We start from the raw sequence: 19,408 nt of genomic DNA on the forward strand, positions 1-19,408 counted from the left end.
CCTACCCCCCGCAAGGCTTCCTACATGACACCCTGAAAACAACATTAGCCAAAATAGAATATTAATATTTCTTTGCTTACATCATTTCCTACAATTTCCAGAAGGCCAAAAATTGACTAAAAGGTCTTACCCTGAATTTGGGATGAAATCCAACTTCGTCCTACTGACGATCCGCTCCAGCAGTCTTGGAGAGAACTTCCATAGAAGCATCGTGGTGGCCTCAGATCTCGATTCGGCGACTGATGGGGCCGAAATCAAAGAGAGATGGAGGTGAAGCCATAGGAGAGAGAGAGAGAGAGAGAGTGAATTCGGTGAATTTTTGCGCAAGAAAATGAGCTTAGCACTATTTATTCTGCGGCCCTCGTTGATGAACCTGCACCCTCTTCGATGAATTTCAGACTTCCAAAAATTCTCTCTCGACATCTTCTCGTCGACAAAATTGGACCTCATCAACAAGACCCTCATGTATCCTCGTCGACGAATCCCCTGTGTTCATCGACGAGGCCATGAGAAAATTCCCTGGGTTATTATATTCAAAATACATTGTCGTCGACGAAGGCTCTACTTCCTTCTATTACTGTTTCCATTTCTCTCCCTCTTTATTATTTAAATACCATTTTTCTCCAAGTCATTACATTATATGTATATTTAAAAAAAAAAAATTTTGAGCAGGTCGTTACACACGTGCTCTTCTTCCTACCTTCCCTTGCATCCATCTCATTATGTAGACGTGAGCTCATAGACCGACCTTTATGTCGAAAGAACGCAGAATTTGCTTGCAATGTCCATAACGAGGATGTTGGCCAATACGACTAATGCCTAATCGAGTTAAAATCAATTGCGTATGTCACATAATGTTCAGCAGTGCTGTAGTAGGGGTTAACAAACCTGACAGCATTCAGTCGTGTCTCAGCACATGCAGCTAAAAGGTGGGAGTAAGGAAAGTATAAATCTTTCCACTTCCCACTTCCCACATGAGCATTCACGTCTATTGATACTCAAAGTTTGAATATTTTTTTCCTTTATGTGGCCCTTGTTGCGCGGTTGTGATGCTAAAGGTACCAGTGGAATTGTTGAATGTCGTGACTCGATGTCTAGTCGCCTTAAGCTCCCCTCTTTCCACGGCTAACAGTATATGTGGAGTAAAAGTAATTCCTCTAGCAATTTCCTCATGAGCAGCCTCCCGTTGCCAATTGAAATAATGTGCAACGTGATAAAATGTTAGTTGCACAAGGATTGTTATTAGGAGGCTACAAGCTCCTTTCAAGATGGCATTGAAATACTCCACAAGGTTAGTGGTCATATTCTCATACCTTATGTTGACTTTTTGAGTTTGATTCCTGTTTTGATGCTGAAAAAGTACTTGGAACTAATGTGTGTGCCTAGTACTTGAACATGTTATAATTCAAAACACACATATGGAAAAGGGTCATGGAAGTAGAAGGAACTCAAAGATCATATACACCTGGCGTATTCCATGAAGTGGAGAGTAAAAGACAAGAAGACATTTGAATTAATTGTAATTGCATTTTGTTTTTATATTTTAGTCTATAATAATGCATGGCATGCATGGTATGAATAATAAGCTCAGTAAAGGACATAGACAGACCTTAGGGTAGACTTCGACCGACCAAATGATTTTTTGGGTCAAATTAAGGGCAAAATAGTAAAATTTAATGTGTAAGGACCTGATGCGAGAAATGTGGATTAAAAAAATAAGAAAAAGGTGAAGGAATTTAAAAAGGTGAAAACAGCAGGGCTCGTCAACGAGGTTCCTTCTCTCGTCGACAAAGTCTCTTTTGTGGCTCGTCAGTGAGATTCAAAGGATTGTTGACAAAAGGATACCGAGAGATTTTTGGAATTTTGGAATTTCAGGCTCGACGACGAGACCAACTCCGTTGTCAACAAACACCCTTCTTCTACTCGTTGATGGGTGCTCCACTTCGTCAACGAGTCTGGCGGGGTCAACTAAATTATAAATATCTTATTCATTGCTTCATGTTAAGATACTCAAAAGCCTCTCTCTCTCTCTCTCTCTCTCTCTCTCTCTCTCTCTCTCTCTAGAACTCGAAGAAGACTCTCTCCCTCTCTCTCTCTCTCTTGGATCTCGGGTCATCTATTACCCGAATCAACGATCCAACGTCACTACGTAGATTAGGGGGAAAACCTCTACGTTTATAGCGAATCAGATCTTCGTTTTGAGGATTCCCAGGTTTTATTCCAAAATCGAGGTAAGGGTCTAAGTTCATTTCTGGTTCAGTAGATATGTAGTAAATAGGATTGTGTTGAAGTATTGTTCTTTGGTTTTTAGGTTTTGGGAATTCAATTTGCAGGTCTGAGGATTCTACTAATGGCTCACTTAACAGGTTGAGCAGCACCGGTTACAATCAGGTCAATTCATAGGGCTGACCTCAGCCTACATCTTACCAGGATGGTGCACTTAGTTTTCCTAACTAGATCTAAGCCAATCTGAGACTATTTACCAGAACTAGTCCCCCTCTTTAGGCCTATGCCAGGAATACAACAAATTTAATATAAAAATTTACGTACACGAAAGGTTTCTTACACTAAGCAGATATGTACCACTATGCTCAACCAATAACCAATGTACTCACGTATGATATGAAAATAAGCTCAATGTGAGAACGGTGATTTTCCTCAAAATAACTTTTTGGAATCTTTGAGTAAAATGTATGCAATGAGTACTTCAAAGATTCAACCCCAGAAGATCTCTTCCCAAAATATTTTCAAAAACTTGTTCAAAGGAAGCGAGGGCCTTTGCTATCTAATGATCTTGCAAAATAATATACTTCAATGCAAGCACAAATGCAAAAAGACTTTCCCAGTACAAATATATGTGCTCAAGTCTTTCAAAGTAACAAATATAAACTTTCTCCCAATAATATTTATCAATAAGATATATGGGAGATTCAAGAGGCTTACTCTCAAAAAGAATGATATTCAAGGTATGAATATTGAAAGTAAATGCTTTGAATAAAAATGTTCTAAATAAAACCTCTTTTCCAAAATAGGTTTTTCAAATGAAGAACAAAAGAGAGCTAATATGATTTGTAAAAATAAAATGCCCAAGATAAAGAATACTCTCTTGAAAATGATTTTTCAAATATATAACAAAGAAATGATGAAAAAGTAAGCTTAGTATGATGAAAATATGATATAAAAATTTGAGAGGATTTTCTAACTAATCATCTTGTTATTTTTGAGTTATGAGGGGGTATATATAGACTTCTCAGGAAATCTGACCATTAGGGACATATTAGGGATTTTTGGAAAATTTTAAATGAGGTTAATAAAATTTTAACTATGTTTTAACCTCAATAATTCTCGCCAACTCAAGAGCACCGGTCGACCAAACTTAAGGTTCGATTGACCAAATGATAGAGTTCGGTCGATCGGGAGAAATTTGAGCTGAAAGTTTGGTCGACCGAATTGAAGGTCTTAAAGGTGATTTTCCCAAATTCGCGTGATTCGATCGACCAGGTGATTTTGAACTAGGTAGTTCAGTCGACCAGGTGGTTGGATTCTCCCACGTGGGGGTTGGGTCGACCAGGGCATTGCCTGTATAAATATGGTCGGTTGACCGAGGAGTTAAATAGTTGACCAAGTGGGAGTTCGATCATCCAAGCTATATAAACTTGGCAAGGTTTGGTCAACCATACTGTGGTCAAACCATTGACCTTTGTACGGTTCAGTCAACTGAGTTATTTACACTATAAAAGTTTGGTCGACTGAAGCACTGTTCAATACACAGTTTCGGTCCTATTTTTTATCAGAAGTCACCCCTATTCAAACAAGTATAAGTTTTAAGTTATGGGGGACTTTACATGTAATGATTAGGGACCTAGGGTCAATCTAAGGTCAATGGCCAAGGCTATTCAACTATGCCCAAAAAATTCGGCGTCGGTCGATCAACTAAGGTCTTGTGGCTCCCTATGGTCAGTTTATGGTCATGTTGAGCTTTATTCATATCATGCATGCAAATGCAAATATTACAAACCAAATAGAAAAACTAAATGCAATATAAGTGAAATTTAAATGTCTTCAATCTTCTTTACTCTTATGACTTCATTGGAATACGCCAGCTAATGTACATGTCCTTCGAGTTTCTTCTGACTTCCATTTTCAGTCTCCTTATGTGTGCGTTGACATATCAAGTCTTCTCAAACACTGGATACACACATAAGAAACTTGCGATTTTCCATTATCAAAACCAAGGATCAAACTCAAAAATTCAACACTGCCCCTAATGGTAATTTTTCTACAAAAACAGCTTTGGAGGCAGTGAGGAGCAGAAGTAATAATTTTGTGTGGAATGACTAGTTTTGGCATTTTTTATTGCCCATAAGAATCTCAATGTGTTTATAGAGAGCTTGGTTTAGATGTTTGGCTGTAGATGATAGAATTCAGGCCAAAGGAATATCGATGGTTTCGGCTTGTGATTGTTGCGTTCAGAGAAGCCAGGAAAACATTGATCATATTCTTTCTTTAGGCGAGGTGGCTTCAGAGGTTTGGCGTCAGGCTAGTGTGGTGTTAGGGATTCCTTTCCAACGATCCCTTTAAAAGAAAAACAGAATGGCAAATTGGTTCCACTATACTCAAAAATCGTCTATTGAAGGTATTTTAATCGGGCTGATTCCGTGTTTTAATTATGTGGTGCCTCTGGAATCGAAGATGTAAAGTGAGAATGGAAGGAGTTTATCAAAGTGCAGATCAGACGTGGAAAAATGTTCGATTTTGGGTTAGTTTTATAGCTGAAAGCGCCAATACTTTTCAAAAATTGAAGAAGTCGGACATTACAATTTTTGAATGAGTTTCAAATTAAGTATCAGGGAGTTTGCGACAGGCTTGAAAAAATTATTTCATGGGTTAAACCTCTAGCAGGGTGGATAAAACTTAATTGTAATGGGAGTTGTAGGGGCAATCCGTGTAAAGAACCAAACCTGTATAAGCTGGGTTCGTCGACGAAGGGTCACGTTCGTCGACGAAGTCCTTAAGATCCTCATCGATGAAATTCAGACCTCGTCAACGAGCGAATACCAAGCGGGTCAGAGAAATATCCGGAACTTGACCTCGGCGACGAAGGGATGGCCTCTTCGACGAGCCGTGTGGTGGATTCGTCGAAGAAGACGCCGCCTGGTCGATGAATTGGACCTGATCAAAGGCCTTATAAATATCCAATTTGAGTTGCTTAAGAGTTAAGTTTCTCCCAAAAGCTTTCTCTCTCTCTTTAACCTGCGAATCTCTCTCTCTCTCTCTCTCTAAGATTCTTCACCGTTCGTTGTCCATTTCCAAATACGGAGGAGGGTATTGCGTGAATTAGAAGAGAAAACTCTACAATTTTAGTGGATCGAATCGTCCTTTCGGAGATTTTCGGGTTTTTCCCAAAAGTTGAGGTGGGGATTTGATCATAATTTTGATTGGATATTTGGATAGTAGTATAAAATATAGTAAGATTATATTCTGTGGTGTTTAGGTTTTGAGGGTCCCAGGTTGTCGATTTGGACCGTGTTCGTACGAAGTTTCGTTTCGAGTGTAAGGTAAGGAGAATTTAATTACAACAGCATTTTTGGAATAACCAAACCGCTAAAAAGTTAGGTTATGTTATTATGTATGATTTAATTGTTTATTTGCTAAATTCTACCAAGTAAAAATGCCGATTTTACAATTTTACAGTTTTTGGTAAAAACGAGGATTTAGCGTATGATCTCCAAACTTTACAAAAATCATTTATTTGTGTTTATACTATAGAAGGAGATGTTCGAATCCTTTACTTATCCATTTAAATGATGTTTACTGGATTTCTATCATTTAGCGGGTTTTGAGATTAAACTTGTGTGATATATGTTGAAATGGAAATGTATGAATTTTCTGTACTATTGATATAGATTATGGGAACGGAGTTCCAATTTGTTATACTGAATATGTTGAAATGGAAATGTATGAATTTTCTATACTATTGATATAGATATGGGAAAGAAGTTCCAATTTGTTATACTGAGAATGTGAAAAAACGGAGGCCGGTGATACACCGAGCTGAATTAGTAAACAAAAAGGGGTAAACTGAGTGGAAAGGCGCCGGTTTGAACCCAATGTGATTATCTGAATTTGTGAAAAATACTAGAATTGCACAGGATACTATTTTGCTATAAATTGTATATATAATATTGGAACCACAGCTTGTGACCAAAAGGAGTTGAAAGAAACTTCGGAAAAAGGGGTTGAAAAATACTTCACTTCGAGGGTTGAAATAAACTCCTAGGGCTAGGTACCGATGCTTGCAGTGCAACCATACATGAGAAAATCAGTATGGGTATATTAGATAGTCGACCTGCAAGGAGTTAGTAAGCTACTGGTAAAAATAAACCAGGAGGCAGTCGGATCATAAAAGATGCTCGGCTTCGTCTGCACGAACAGGATACTGTCAGAGGCAATCAGTGCACAACCCGTGCCACGGGGTAAACAAACAAATTGATACCAAGCTGGAGGTGTTCTAATAATCATATGCATAATTTAAATACTTGATGTGCAGATAAATGTTATATGATACAGTATTATAAACAAATATTTCAAATGTATGAGTTCGTATGAAGATGTGCATATATGCAGTCACACACTGTTGTAACTCTTTCTTCCTTACTGAGAGGTGTCTCACCTTATCATATAATCTTTGTTTTCAGGTCCATCAGTGCGTTGGTCCTAGTAGCAAAAGGGACTAGGGAGATTATTTTTGGTTAGCTTACGTAAGCATTTGAATCTTGTCTTAAACCTAGATGAAAGTCCTTTTTGGAGGGTTGTAATAACAAGATTTATTTTTTTGTCTGGTTTTATGTAATTGTGGATGTATTAGTAAACTCTGGTATAAGACTGATAGAAATTTCAATAGATGTTTATGTTTTTCCGTAACATTTACATCGAGGTTATGTATGATTTATACCCGTACGTCCTTGTTTATGGCGAGTTGTTTACGTCTCTTGAACAGGTACAAGTATTTGGAATAAGTGAGTGACACCTGAGTCCATATAAAGGGTCGGGACGTTACAATCCAGGTACTTTAGGAGGTGGAGGAATTATTCGAGATTGTCATGACATGACAAAAGTGGTTTTTTCAAGTTTTTTTGGCAATAGTACGAATAATAGTTCAAAATTAAAAGCAATCAGAGAAGGAATTCGTTTGTACAAACATTTACATTATTTTAATATGATTATTGAAAGTGACTCGCGAATTGTAGTTCATTGTCTTCGGAAAGGTAGATGTACTTTGTGGTATCTTTGGGATTTTTGGAAGGAGCTCATGATGGAGCTAGAAGGAGTGAATGTCCTAGTGATGCATTAATATAGGAAAGGCAATAGTGCGACTGATTTTCTTACTAAAGAAGGAGAAATGGGAAACAATATAATCTACAAAGAACAACATTTTCTACCATATTATCTAAAATGTATTCTTCGGGTGGATAAGTAGGGTCTCGTTTCCGTTCATCGTTAGTTCAACTCTAAAGTTTTGTTTGGTGAATTTTGATTTGTTTTTTGTTGTGTTTATGTTTTTATCTTCTTTATTAGTTATGTTTAGTTTTGTTATCCTGGTTTGGTTGGTTGCTAATGTTGTTTTTTAGAAGGTTTTATTTTATTTTTATATAATCTCCTTTTTGCTTATATTGTAACTACAGTATTCCTCCGCCAAAAGTGAGGATATATTAATAAATAAATGGAGGTGCCGCCATCTTTTAGTGAAAAAAAAAAAAAAACGGCAATTCATTTCCCAAGCAAATCTCGCTGGATGGTCCAGCGAGATTTAAAGAAAACTCACTAGACCATCTAGCGAGTTTTGGTTGTCACATGTCAACCAACTGGCAGCCTCGTTATTTAAAACTCGTTGGATGGTCCAGTGAGTTTTCCTTTGATGCATTAAACTGGGAAATAAAGTTTCCACTAAACCATTTTTTTAATATTTTATTATAAAAAAATCAAAAAAGGAAAAAACTCCTTATACACTAGTTAGGTCCAATCCAGTATATCTCCTTTTTTTCTTCAAAAAAATGAAAATAAAAATAGGCTATTTATACCGGTGGAAATTTTGTTTTTTTCTAAATCAATACTATTCGGGTAATGGAATTAATTTTTTCTAAGAGACAGAGGGATTTTTTTAAAAAATTTTCACCTTCTTCTGAATAAGTAAATACAAAATCTATGAATAATAGATATTGAATATGCTTTTTTAACAATATTATCACTTTACTCTTATAATAAATCCGTACCGAATACGAAGGTAAGCGAGTCCCTAACGACTCAGGTTTCATTTTATTAAGATAAATAAATAAATAAATAAAATGAAGGCGAAATAAAATCCTAGCATACTATTATATTGTTTAGATTGACAATGTGTAATTTATTTCTAGTAGAATGACACATGTAAAATGACTAATAGATCTTACTTAGTTTAATTTATGGTGAGCATGACAAAAATTTAAGTATTTTTATGGAACAATGAAATTGTTAGACTGCCAACCCCATAATCTATTTTTGAAGGTCAACTATACAAGGCCCCCAAGGGGGCAAGGCTCATCACCTACTATGGCCAACTACTCCAAAATACAATTACAAATGCCTAAATACAAATTTACATACCATTATCCTATGTTTGGAGAGATTTTTTTTTTTTTTTTTTTGTGAAAGAGGGCGGCACCTCTATTTATTTATTAATATACCTTCACTTTTAGACTTGAATTTGTATAGAATTTGAATATAATGTAATATTAAATCGTATTGATATTTGTCCAAATCCACACATCCAAATCCAAATTTAAGATTTGAAATTCATACTCTCATGCAACATTAGTGTCAACAAAAATAACTGGATTTTCTAAATATGTTCTTAAGGTGACTTGAACTCCCATCTCAAAAAAAAAAAAAAGTGGGAAGGTGAATCTATCACTGGGTCAAAAGTTTGGAAGCCCTATAAACTAAAGATGGACAACTGAGAAGTTCAACTGAGAAGTTTAACCATAACAAGTATGAGAGAGAGAGAGAGAGAGAGAGAGAGAGAGGTATTTGATACTTTTTTGGGGGGTGGGGAGAGAGAGGTCTTGAGTAAGTCAAATGGGAGGCTTGGTGTTTCTTTGTGAGAGGACTTTGATGTGCTGAATAGGGGTCCATACCATTCTTTTGCCAACATTGGTGACAAAGTTTGGTTCACCAGCTCCCTTTACTGACCAAGGAAACTGCAACACCTTGACTCTTTTGTTTATACAATAAGAGATATATATATCTATAGGGCTTCTGGATATCATGACAATTTTGAAATGAGTTTTTCTCACTCTTTTTTGGAGGGTTGTAAGTTGCAGTCTTCCATGAGCTTGATGGGCACATGCATGCCGCCCCCCCATATGCAACTCCCCTCCCTTTGTCAAAATTAGGTGTCTCATGCATCGCACGTTCATATTGTATATCTCTCCAAAAAAAACAAAAAACCAAATGCAAGTTTCTTCCTTGATTTATCCAAAACTTCTTAAACAAACCCATGATCACGCCATTCGAGATTGTAAATTTTGTGAATTTTTAAATGGATTAACTATCCTTAATGCAAAGCTTTATGCAATTTTATTCCAAATAATAATAAATGTGTATGTTAGAGTCATGATTCCAAATTCGTAGTATCAAATGCAACAAATGTAAAAAAAAAAATTAACTAAATGTTCTATTTGTTTTTGAGTGAATTGAATATTTACAATCGAATGAAAATGTCACGTGCTGCATAAAAACCAAAGAACTGAGTAAATCTGAGGGTGAAAAATGTGAGCATTACCTATCTATCAAAAAATGTGAATATTAATTAGCTGGCTTTATAAAGACAAAGAATGAGAAAATATTGTCAACCATTCACAAAACTAAAAAGTCATATATGAAGCTTAGGGCACCGTTGTTCATATTCTTCGTCTTTGCTTCTATTATATACATTATGAGTGAATATACTATACGTCTTTTCTAAATAAACCATATCTCATCTGTGATCAACTTCAAATCTAGGGCTAATCTTTTAAATTCAACCGTATAAAATAAAAACAAGTGATTGCATTTTCAAACCACAAAGCCCTTTAAAATATGTATGAATAGAAAAATTGGAAGATTCTGACCTTCGAGTTGAGACGAAGAAGTTAGCAAAGAAGTCCAAAATTTAAAGAAATTAAATTTGATAACAAGACGAATGAGACAATTTTTTAATATAAGAAATCAAACCGAAATTCTCTCGAATTTTGAAGTGGAAGATTAAAACAAACCCTCCTATCGGCCTAATTCCAATATTCTAATATTCAATTCAATTTTAAGATTATAACGTTATAATATTATGCAAACAATTACAAAATTTGTATAATCTATAATAATCTTTGGAGATTCTTAGAATTAATCAAACATAAGCCCGTGGGTTTGTAAATTTTGGAATTAATCAATACTTCAGAACAAGCCATTCCATGCAGCTCATGCATGAGTATATATATATATATATATATATAATATTTGTATATATTAATTAATCTGTTCATTCACGCGGAGAGTTTTTAGGTAGACAAAAGCTTGAAGTCACACAGTTGGAAAATAATTACAGAAAATTTTGGATTTATGTGTTAAAATTAATGAGCCGACGTGAAAGAAAATTCATGGTGGCATGTGATGACTAGTACGTAGACACACATGTAAATAAACAATTGTATATCTAAAAAAAATTTATAAATATGTATTTAAGTTCTGGGAACGTTCTTAATTGTTATTTCATTTAATTCACCGATTCGCCAAAAGGAAATTTGCAAACTAACATATTTCTCCGGAGAACTCGTAAATACTTTTACTACAAAAAAAAAAGGGTGGGCTTGATCTAAATCCTTTATATTCGAAACAATAATAATTTTTATTTTTTAAAATACAATGATCCCTTTTTATATTTTATAAAAAAATTGGAAAGCAGATGATACTCTGAAATAGCACAATAGGGTTTGAGATTTGGTCTAAATGGTTTCATTTTCTGGCTCCATATGATATGAGAGTCGGTAAAGGGATTGGGATTTTTAGGGCAGGTAGATGGACTAACACTTTTGGACCACATGCATCAAATTAATATACACATAATTAATATATTCTCAAGAAACAAAAAAACAGAGTTCAACATTTAGTCTACATACCTTTTTGATTAATCTGAACTATTTTTTTTTCTACCTGTTTGAACTAATTAAGTAAAATCAGTATATTTTTATTTTTCAGTTTTTCTAAAAAATATCTTTGACAGTTATTATGATTGATCCAAGTGGTTGATCTAAGTAGTAATTCGTAAATTGTAGGCGTGGGTACTAATGTATGCATGCTTAGATTAGAGAATTTTACTAATTATATTACTTGCACGCGCATTATTATCGGCCAATTTCTTTGAAACAATCTTAGTGTCACAGTTTAAAAATGTCAATATTGCAACAACCTGAATTAAGGGTGTGAATGTGACAATATTATTTGCCCTTTAATCAAATGAATAAGCCTGCAGCTATCCTTAGCATGGTAGGAGACACCTCACCCATTAAGCATCCGTTTGGAATTTGAAAAATATTAAGAGAGGAAAAAAAAAAATATCAAGGAATTCACATTTTCATGTTTGGTATTATCGAGAAAAGTAAGAAAGAAAATAAAAAAAATATATCAAATTTATAAATAAAATTTTAATTTTACATAGCATTAATATTTAGTTGTTCTTAATTTTTAGTTATATTAAAATAAATTTTCGTTTTGAATGCAATTTAATAGAGAAAGAAAATACAAGAGAAAATGAGTTTCTTCCCTTTTTCTTTTCTTTTCCTTTTCCCAGGCGAAGTTCTTGATCTAACTTAAGAAAAAAAAAAAAAGAGAATGGAAAATAAGAAAGAGTTTAAGTTTTTTTAATTATATTTTCTCTCAATATTAGATACTATTAAAAATAAAAAATTATTTTAATATGGTTAACAATAAAGGAAAAACACATGATAAGCAAAATTAAAATTTTAATATGTAAAATTAAATTTTATTTGCTAATTTGTTATATAATTTATTTATTTTTTTGATTTTTCTTGATAATTTTTTTTGATAAGTAGTGATTTCTTTCATTTTATTTTTCCATTTACCTAATGTTTTTCAAACTCTAAATGGGACTTGAGAAATGTTGAGTTGCAAAATTGCAATCCTGTGAGGGGGTGAGAGGGAAGTGGAGAGGGGAGAAAGGGAGATGTACTGTACTACCTCACCTTCTCAATGGTCCAAAAACGAAAAATGACCATGACCGCAGCTGCATGGGCGAGGGAGAAGGTGTAGTCAATTCAAATAAACGGATCCAAATTAAGCTGAACTCCCGCTTTTGTAGCTGGTCAGTGTGACTACTGATCCCACCGCCGGACCTTGCCCTCATCAACAAGGCATACTCATAGTCATAGAGCCCCTCATCTACGGTGGACTAGAGAGAGAGAGAGAGAGAGAGGACTCTGTGGGGATTGGTCTTTGTAGCCTTTTGGCCTCTTGTGGATTTTGTCCAGCCCCTTGCAGAAAAGCAACAGAAACTAAAAAAAAACAGTAGGAACTACTAGCTCCCCTAGTTGCTTATAAGAGCTAGAAGGTTACTCATAAACCCACCTCCCTCCCCTTTTTCTCTTTTCCCTTCTTACCCTCTCTCTCTCTCTCTCTCTCTCTCTCTGGTTTGCGAGAGTAAGAATTAGGTGCAGTCCACTGCAAAAGCATGGACACCCAACGCAACTCTCTGCTCAGTTGGGCTTACTACTGCCAAGGCAAGGTAAAGCATCTCTGCTTCCTTCAAAACACTGCCCTCCACTGCTCTCGTCTCTTGTTTTCTCTAGGATTAATGGGCTTAATTTCTCTCCTCATTTTGCTTAATCTTACATACTGTGGTCTCTTTTTTCTTTCCCCTTTCTTTCTGTTTGTGTTCAATTTGGGAAAAATTCTAACCGCTGTTTTTGCATTTTGATGGCACAGAGCATGGATGACCTAAAGCATTCTCTTCTGTGCACAACCCTAGAGCTGGAATCCACGAGGCTAGCCGCTCAAGAGGAGCTCAGAAGGAGAGAGGACCAATTAACCCATCTCAAAGACCTCCTCACCAGAGCCATCCGAGAGAGAGATGAAGCACACGACAAATGCCAGAAACTTCTCTACGAAAAAATCATTCTTCAACAACAACACCACCACAACCAGCACCAACAGAACGCCCCACTATCTGGAATTTCCAGCATTGAAGATGAACCTAGAAGGGGAATAGACTCCAACAATGGCTTCTCCTCCTCAGATTGCGAAGAAAGCATCGTTTCCTCTCCGGTCATGGACCCAATTGCGCCACTGAAGCTAGCGGCGGTGGCAGCGGCGCCTCCACCCCCTCATCCTCCCCACTCTGTTCCGGATTCGGCACTAGAACTGGTGCCGGAGAAGCCATTGCCGGAAAAGGGAAAACTTTTGCAGGCAGTCATGAAAGCGGGTCCTCTCCTGCAGACCCTTTTACTCGCGGGGCCGCTTCCTCAGTGGAGACACCCACCACCGCCAATTGACACATTTGAGATCCCACCGGTGGCCATCCCATCGCCGCCGCCGCCGCCGCAGCTCCTCCACCACGATCCTTTAATCAACATCAATGCTTCCAACATCGCCACCAGCTGTGGCAGAGTGAACAGGAAAAGGGCTTTCTGCGAAGGGTCTGATTCCTCCCCGGAGACCAAGTTCCCGAGGGTGGTTCTCCATTGACAACTACAGCTACATAGTAACTTATATATAGTTCCTACTTATATCTACGATTCTGTACTGTTAGTGGGGATGAAATTGGAAGATGGGTTGTTCAACTGATCAAGATTTTAAGCTTTTTGTACAGAGTTTTTGGTCTAGAAAGGGTCTCAACTTAACCAAGTAGAGAGTGTGTGTGTGAGAAAGAGAGGAAGAGGGGGAGTTCAAACTGGTTTTAGTCTTTTGCTTTTTGGCAAGTGTTGGTGATGGAGAATGGAGATTTTGTCTCCGTCTTCACGTTTCAATTTTCCTCCCTGATCTGAAAAAGGGGCTGATTTCTCCAATGATCTGGTGGGTTGTAACATGTAATTTTCTGAACTTCTTAAGTTAATTGGTTGTGGGTGTGAGAGTGTGTTCTTGCGTGTGTGCGTGTTGTGCTCTTGTGTGCTCTTCTTCTTCTTTTTGGTTTTGAGGGGATTGTGAGTTTTGAGGGAGTGGTGTGACAAATCACTTCAAAGGTTAAAATGATGGGTGTGGAGTTGTTGAAGCCGGGAGGGGATGGGAGGTATGGCCAACAACCGAAGGGGCTCAAAGCTCTCCTTGTCTGGTTAAGTGGTACCCACAAATCGGAATCTGTATCTAGTGGTAGTGTGATGTATGATTATATAAATCCTTCATCTTATTTTTCTCAAATAACTTCCCTCCTTTTCTTTCTTTAAGATTGTTGATTTGTTTTGTTTAATTACACACAGTATGAGTATGAGTAGCCTGAGCCAGTAAAGCTTCTTTTCAATCTGCCCCCCACTCTTCCTTGCTTATAATTATTTCAGCATCAACCTTTTTATTCCTCAAGAAAAGCAAAACCAGGTCTGGTTTGGTTTGGTATCCAACTAACCAATCACATTGCAGTGCAGACTGTTGAGGGACTTGTCAAGTTAGAAATCTGCTGACCATGCAAAGCACATTAGCTCCTAATCTAGGCCCCATTACTACAGAAGTTTTATTAGCCCAATGGGAAATGATTACACCTGTTGGATATCTCAGAGGTAGACGTTTAGTTATTTAAAGATGGGAAATTATACAATTCTGTCGTAATTAAATATTTACTTTCCCATTCTTTGGAGGATATTGATATTCATTCTCATATGCAGACAAGGACAAGTGGAATAGAAGATTATATTAAATTTTATTTAAATTTACATAAATTTGAATTTTGAAATTTTACAGCACAATCTCAAAACATTCACTTGAGTCAAATATTACTTGTATGATCTATATAATGCGCAAAGCCTCTTCCTCTTCCTCTCTTTGGCTTTTTACCCATACCAAATGCTACCACCCCAATTTTAAAAAAATAAATGTATATGCATGGAGTAGTGACTTATCTTTGGAGGATGGTGTATTTGAAATTTATTGTGGGAATAAAGATTTATGATATGAAGTCTAAAAAGACTTGGGTAATGAAAGGCATAGTTGTGTGTTTGAGTGATGTTAGAGTGATGAAACCCCTTGTAAGTATATACAGTAATTTATAATAGGGTCTAGTATTAATATATTGTCATAGTATTAATATATCGTCATAAAGATTTATGATGTGAAGTCTAAAAAGACTTGGGTAATGGAAGGCATAGTTGTGTGTTTGAGTGATGTTGGAGTGGTGAAACCCCACTTGATTATATATAGTAATTTACATAAGGGTCTACTATTCATATATTGTCATATGAGGATATTTTAGAATTTTTACATAAGGGCTATATATTTGTTTTTAACATAACTAACTTATGATCTAGTAGAAATATTTTTCTGAGAATTTTGTCAACATATGCCCACTACCAAATCGCATTTAATTGCTGAGTTCTTGTCTTTTTTTTTTTTTCTTTTTTTTCTTTTTTGATTTTACCACATGTTTGCATAATCTCTCAAATTATATTCAAAATTATTAATATTAGAGCACTAGGTTTGTGTTAAGGTTTGCCTTCGTGAGTCATGGCGAGGAAAAACACATAAAAATTAAGTTTGACGAAAAAGGAAAACCTGGCATATCGAAAATGCTAGGTAGATGAAAGGTAAAATGTTTGCAAGAGGCTAACAAGGAAAGAAAATTATATATATACATATATATTGTAAAAGTTGGATGGCTTGAAGGTTCACTACAAATTATGTTTTTATTATGGTGGTTGGACCTATTTTTGAAAATCCATACTACAATTAGTTACTGCGTTATCTACCATTGAAATAGAATATATGAAAGCAAAAGAGGTTGCCAAAAAAAGCTATATGATTGAAAGAATAGTAGCTAAACTTGAGACTCGACAAGAATATAATTGTTGGTGTTGCTCATATTGTAGCACATCTACTAGCAATCAGTTAGGTTTATCACATTGGGTACATTGCAATTAGATATCACAAGATAAGGGAAATTAATTACTACTAGTGAAATTCAACTTATTAAGATGGCTAAACTAAAGCTTGAGCTTGCTCAATGTTACAAGAAAATAAATTTGTGAAATCTAATTTTAGTTTGATGTGCAGGTCTAAAAAGCTCCTAATGGTTAAATGTTTGCTCATGTGGGCATTGTTAATTGTAGCTTATATTTAGATGGTGATCTACTTAAAAGTCGATACGAAAGGAAGGGAAGGTTTGATATGGAGGGAAAAGGCTAAAAGGGTTTGACTTATCCATCCTTCGCTCCCTATGGTACAATATAACATTTTTAACCCAATGCAAAGTTCATGTATATGAGGTTATTTTGAATTCATATATTAATATTATTTATATATGGAGTCAAGGATCGAAGCACTAAAACATTTTATTCATGAAGTAGTAGAAATTTTTATGACAACTCTATTGACATAAACACTATATGAATCACATAAATTATTGTCTTCTATTTTTTCCCCTTTTTTTTCTTTTATTTTGTTGAATGTGTTCATAATCTTATAAGTGATATTCAAAATAATAAACAAAATATAGAAAAGATCATCACTATACGATTCTATGTAATAAAACAATTAATTATTCCAAGGCTAATCTCTATGGATCTCTTTCAGATTTTTTTTTTTTTCCCAATCAATGGTTGAAAACAAGTTGGTGAGTTACTTCAACTAAGTTGATAGTCACTTTCAGCTTTGATTCTTCCTATTTTTAGGCTTGCATTATGAATCATACTCTTTTTTCTTTGTACCACAATCATTTACCATCATTGCATGTGACCAAACACATAGCTCAGAATTTCCTAGTTTCATGCTGTGTAGGTGCTAAAGCCAAAAGTCTTCACTTATGCACCTCTCCTCTCCCCGTCTATTCCTGAGTTTGGACTCAAGACTGCTTCAACATCTTTATCTTAGCCTCCCCACTATATATCAAAACATTTATTGACTAATTTGCAGTTTTTGCAAGCTATGGTACACACACATAGCCACTCTATACTTCTAGAAACATGGCTGGCTCATACTGCAAAAAGCCACCTCTGCAATAATTCCCAAGTTTGAAACTTCAACCATATTATTGTTTCAAGTTGCTTAAGTTAAATATTTTAATTAAGTTCAATATCATCGATTGCTTTTCGAAAAATTTTCGACAAAATACACAACATTTGAGATTTATTATAAAAAGGACAAAAAAAATTTTGATCTTTTCTAATGTTCAAATATTGTAAAGAAAGTTCATTATTTAATTTGTTGCATGACAAGTGGTAAGTTCTTCTCCCATCCTGTTTCTCTTCTCACTTTTTCATGATTTGAATCTAAAATCCTCAAAATACAAATCTTATACTTTAATTAGTGAAAAAATAAAATTATCATACTTTCATTTTTATAAATATTTTTGCAATTAAGACTTCTTCCATTTATTATTTGAAGGGTCAAAATTGTTATTAAGGCACGAAAACAACCGATGTTTTATATTTAAATTTTAAGGAAAGTGGCTATCATTTTTTGAACAGCCAAAAAAAAAAAAAAAACCTACTTCAGTAAATCTAAGGAAAAATTAGTGTAGCTTTTTAGCGAAAGATTGTCCAATAAAATTAATTCTTATTAAATACCCATAAGAGAACATGAAGGATGAGCTATTGCAACAAAATTATTGCAGCTAATTATAGCTTAATTTTTCGCTTTTTCTTTAATTGCCTTTGAAAAACTAGGGCTACAAAATTAGTGACCTACATCTAGTGGTATGGCTAAAGCAGTTGTGGCGTGTTGGGCAGGTCTTCAATTAGCTTCAACTTGGACTTGGACACCGGTCTGGGGAACTTTTTTTTAAAGCTGAGGGAGGAGACTTGCAAGCGACAGGGCCATGCCATCCATCCAAGCTAACTATCCTTGGGCTATTATTATTATTATTATTATTATTATTATTATTATCTTCTTGAGAATTTTGCAGAATGTATTTAACAAAATAAAATAAAATAAAATGCAGTCTGTCTTCGTAGAGAGACAAATAAGGCAATTGATTGCATATATAGGCGAATGGGGTCACATTCATATGGTGGACATAACAGCATAATTTAGGCTCTTAGGGTTCTACCTGAGTATCGATTTCTACAACTTAAAAAAAAAAAAAACACACACACACATTAGACACGCAAATGTTGCCTTTCTATTTTAATATTACTTTGTGTTGTATCTTTATATAAATAGATATATTAATTTTAAAAGAATAATTTTTCCAGCCGTCTTCAATGGTGTGGGAAGAGGAACTGACTCATGGCTTGGAAACAATGGGCAACCCCCCAAGCTTAGCGAAAAACTACGTTTTTATTCCTTTATTATCATCATTATTATTATTATTATTATTTTCAATTTGAAGAAGAAACTCATGGCCTGGCCTAAAGGACTTCTTTGTCAAAAGCATAGTATAATCCCTACAGTTTTTTTATGAGTTAAAATAAATCTACAACTAAGTTAGGCATTGTAATGTTAAAACACTGCCGACTTCTTGGACCAAGAATTCAATTTGAAAACTAGAAAACTTATGTTCAATTGTCTTCTCACTATATCAAGTAATATTAGTTTTAAATCCCAAAAAAAGAAATGTGTTAATGACAATACAAAATTAAATTTGTATTTATTATTTTACCATTTTTTTTTTTTATTTCAATCCCTTTTCTAACCAATGATTTTTTAATATTCCTCTTTTTATTTTACTAATATTTATACAAACTTGAAACGGGCCTGAAGAGTTGGGGAACAAATTGATTTCACGTTTTTATTGTAGTAGATTGGGCCGTGCCCGCGTTTTGAATTGAATTGACGGTGCAGAAAAGGTTGCACGTGAGAGTTGAAGGGGGCGGGTGGCACGTGGAGAGTGGAGTGGGCTGCAAGTCTGCACCTTGCCCCCTACGCCACCTCTGGCGGGTGGTCGCGTTGGGCGGTCCACGAGGCGCAGCCCATGACTCTGCGGTCCCCTTTCTTAGCCCGTTTAAGGCTTCCACCAGTTAAGTAACAACTGGATAAAACTAGAATGCCCGTCACATTTCACACCCTACGATAAATCGTTATCAATCAAAACAAGAATAGACAGAACTGACGGAACCCGTAGAAATAGTGAAATCCCAGAGGCTGAGACTCTTGAGGCAGCAGCAACACGCAAACGCACAAAGAAGAAGACAAACAGGAGGCTGAGAAAACCTCCGTCAAATGGGAAAAAGGAGAACAAAACCCA

The 19,408-nt window shown here is 35.5% G+C and overlaps 1 protein-coding gene across 1 annotated transcript; it reads left to right on the plus strand.

Moving 5' to 3' along the window:
• The first annotated feature begins 12,459 nt into the window (after positions 1–12,459).
• On the plus strand, positions 12,460–14,150 carry LOC131149315 (uncharacterized). The gene is made up of 2 exons (XM_058099663.1): positions 12,460–12,811; positions 13,012–14,150. Exons 1-2 carry the CDS (start codon positions 12,758–12,760, stop codon positions 13,768–13,770), a joined length of 813 nt encoding a protein of 270 aa, XP_057955646.1. The 5' UTR covers positions 12,460–12,757; the 3' UTR covers positions 13,771–14,150.
• Positions 14,151–19,408: the final 5,258 nt, after the last annotated feature.

This window comes from Malania oleifera, chromosome 2 (genome assembly GCF_029873635.1).
Source record: "Malania oleifera isolate guangnan ecotype guangnan chromosome 2, ASM2987363v1, whole genome shotgun sequence".
Lineage (NCBI taxonomy): Eukaryota > Viridiplantae > Streptophyta > Magnoliopsida > Santalales > Ximeniaceae > Malania > Malania oleifera.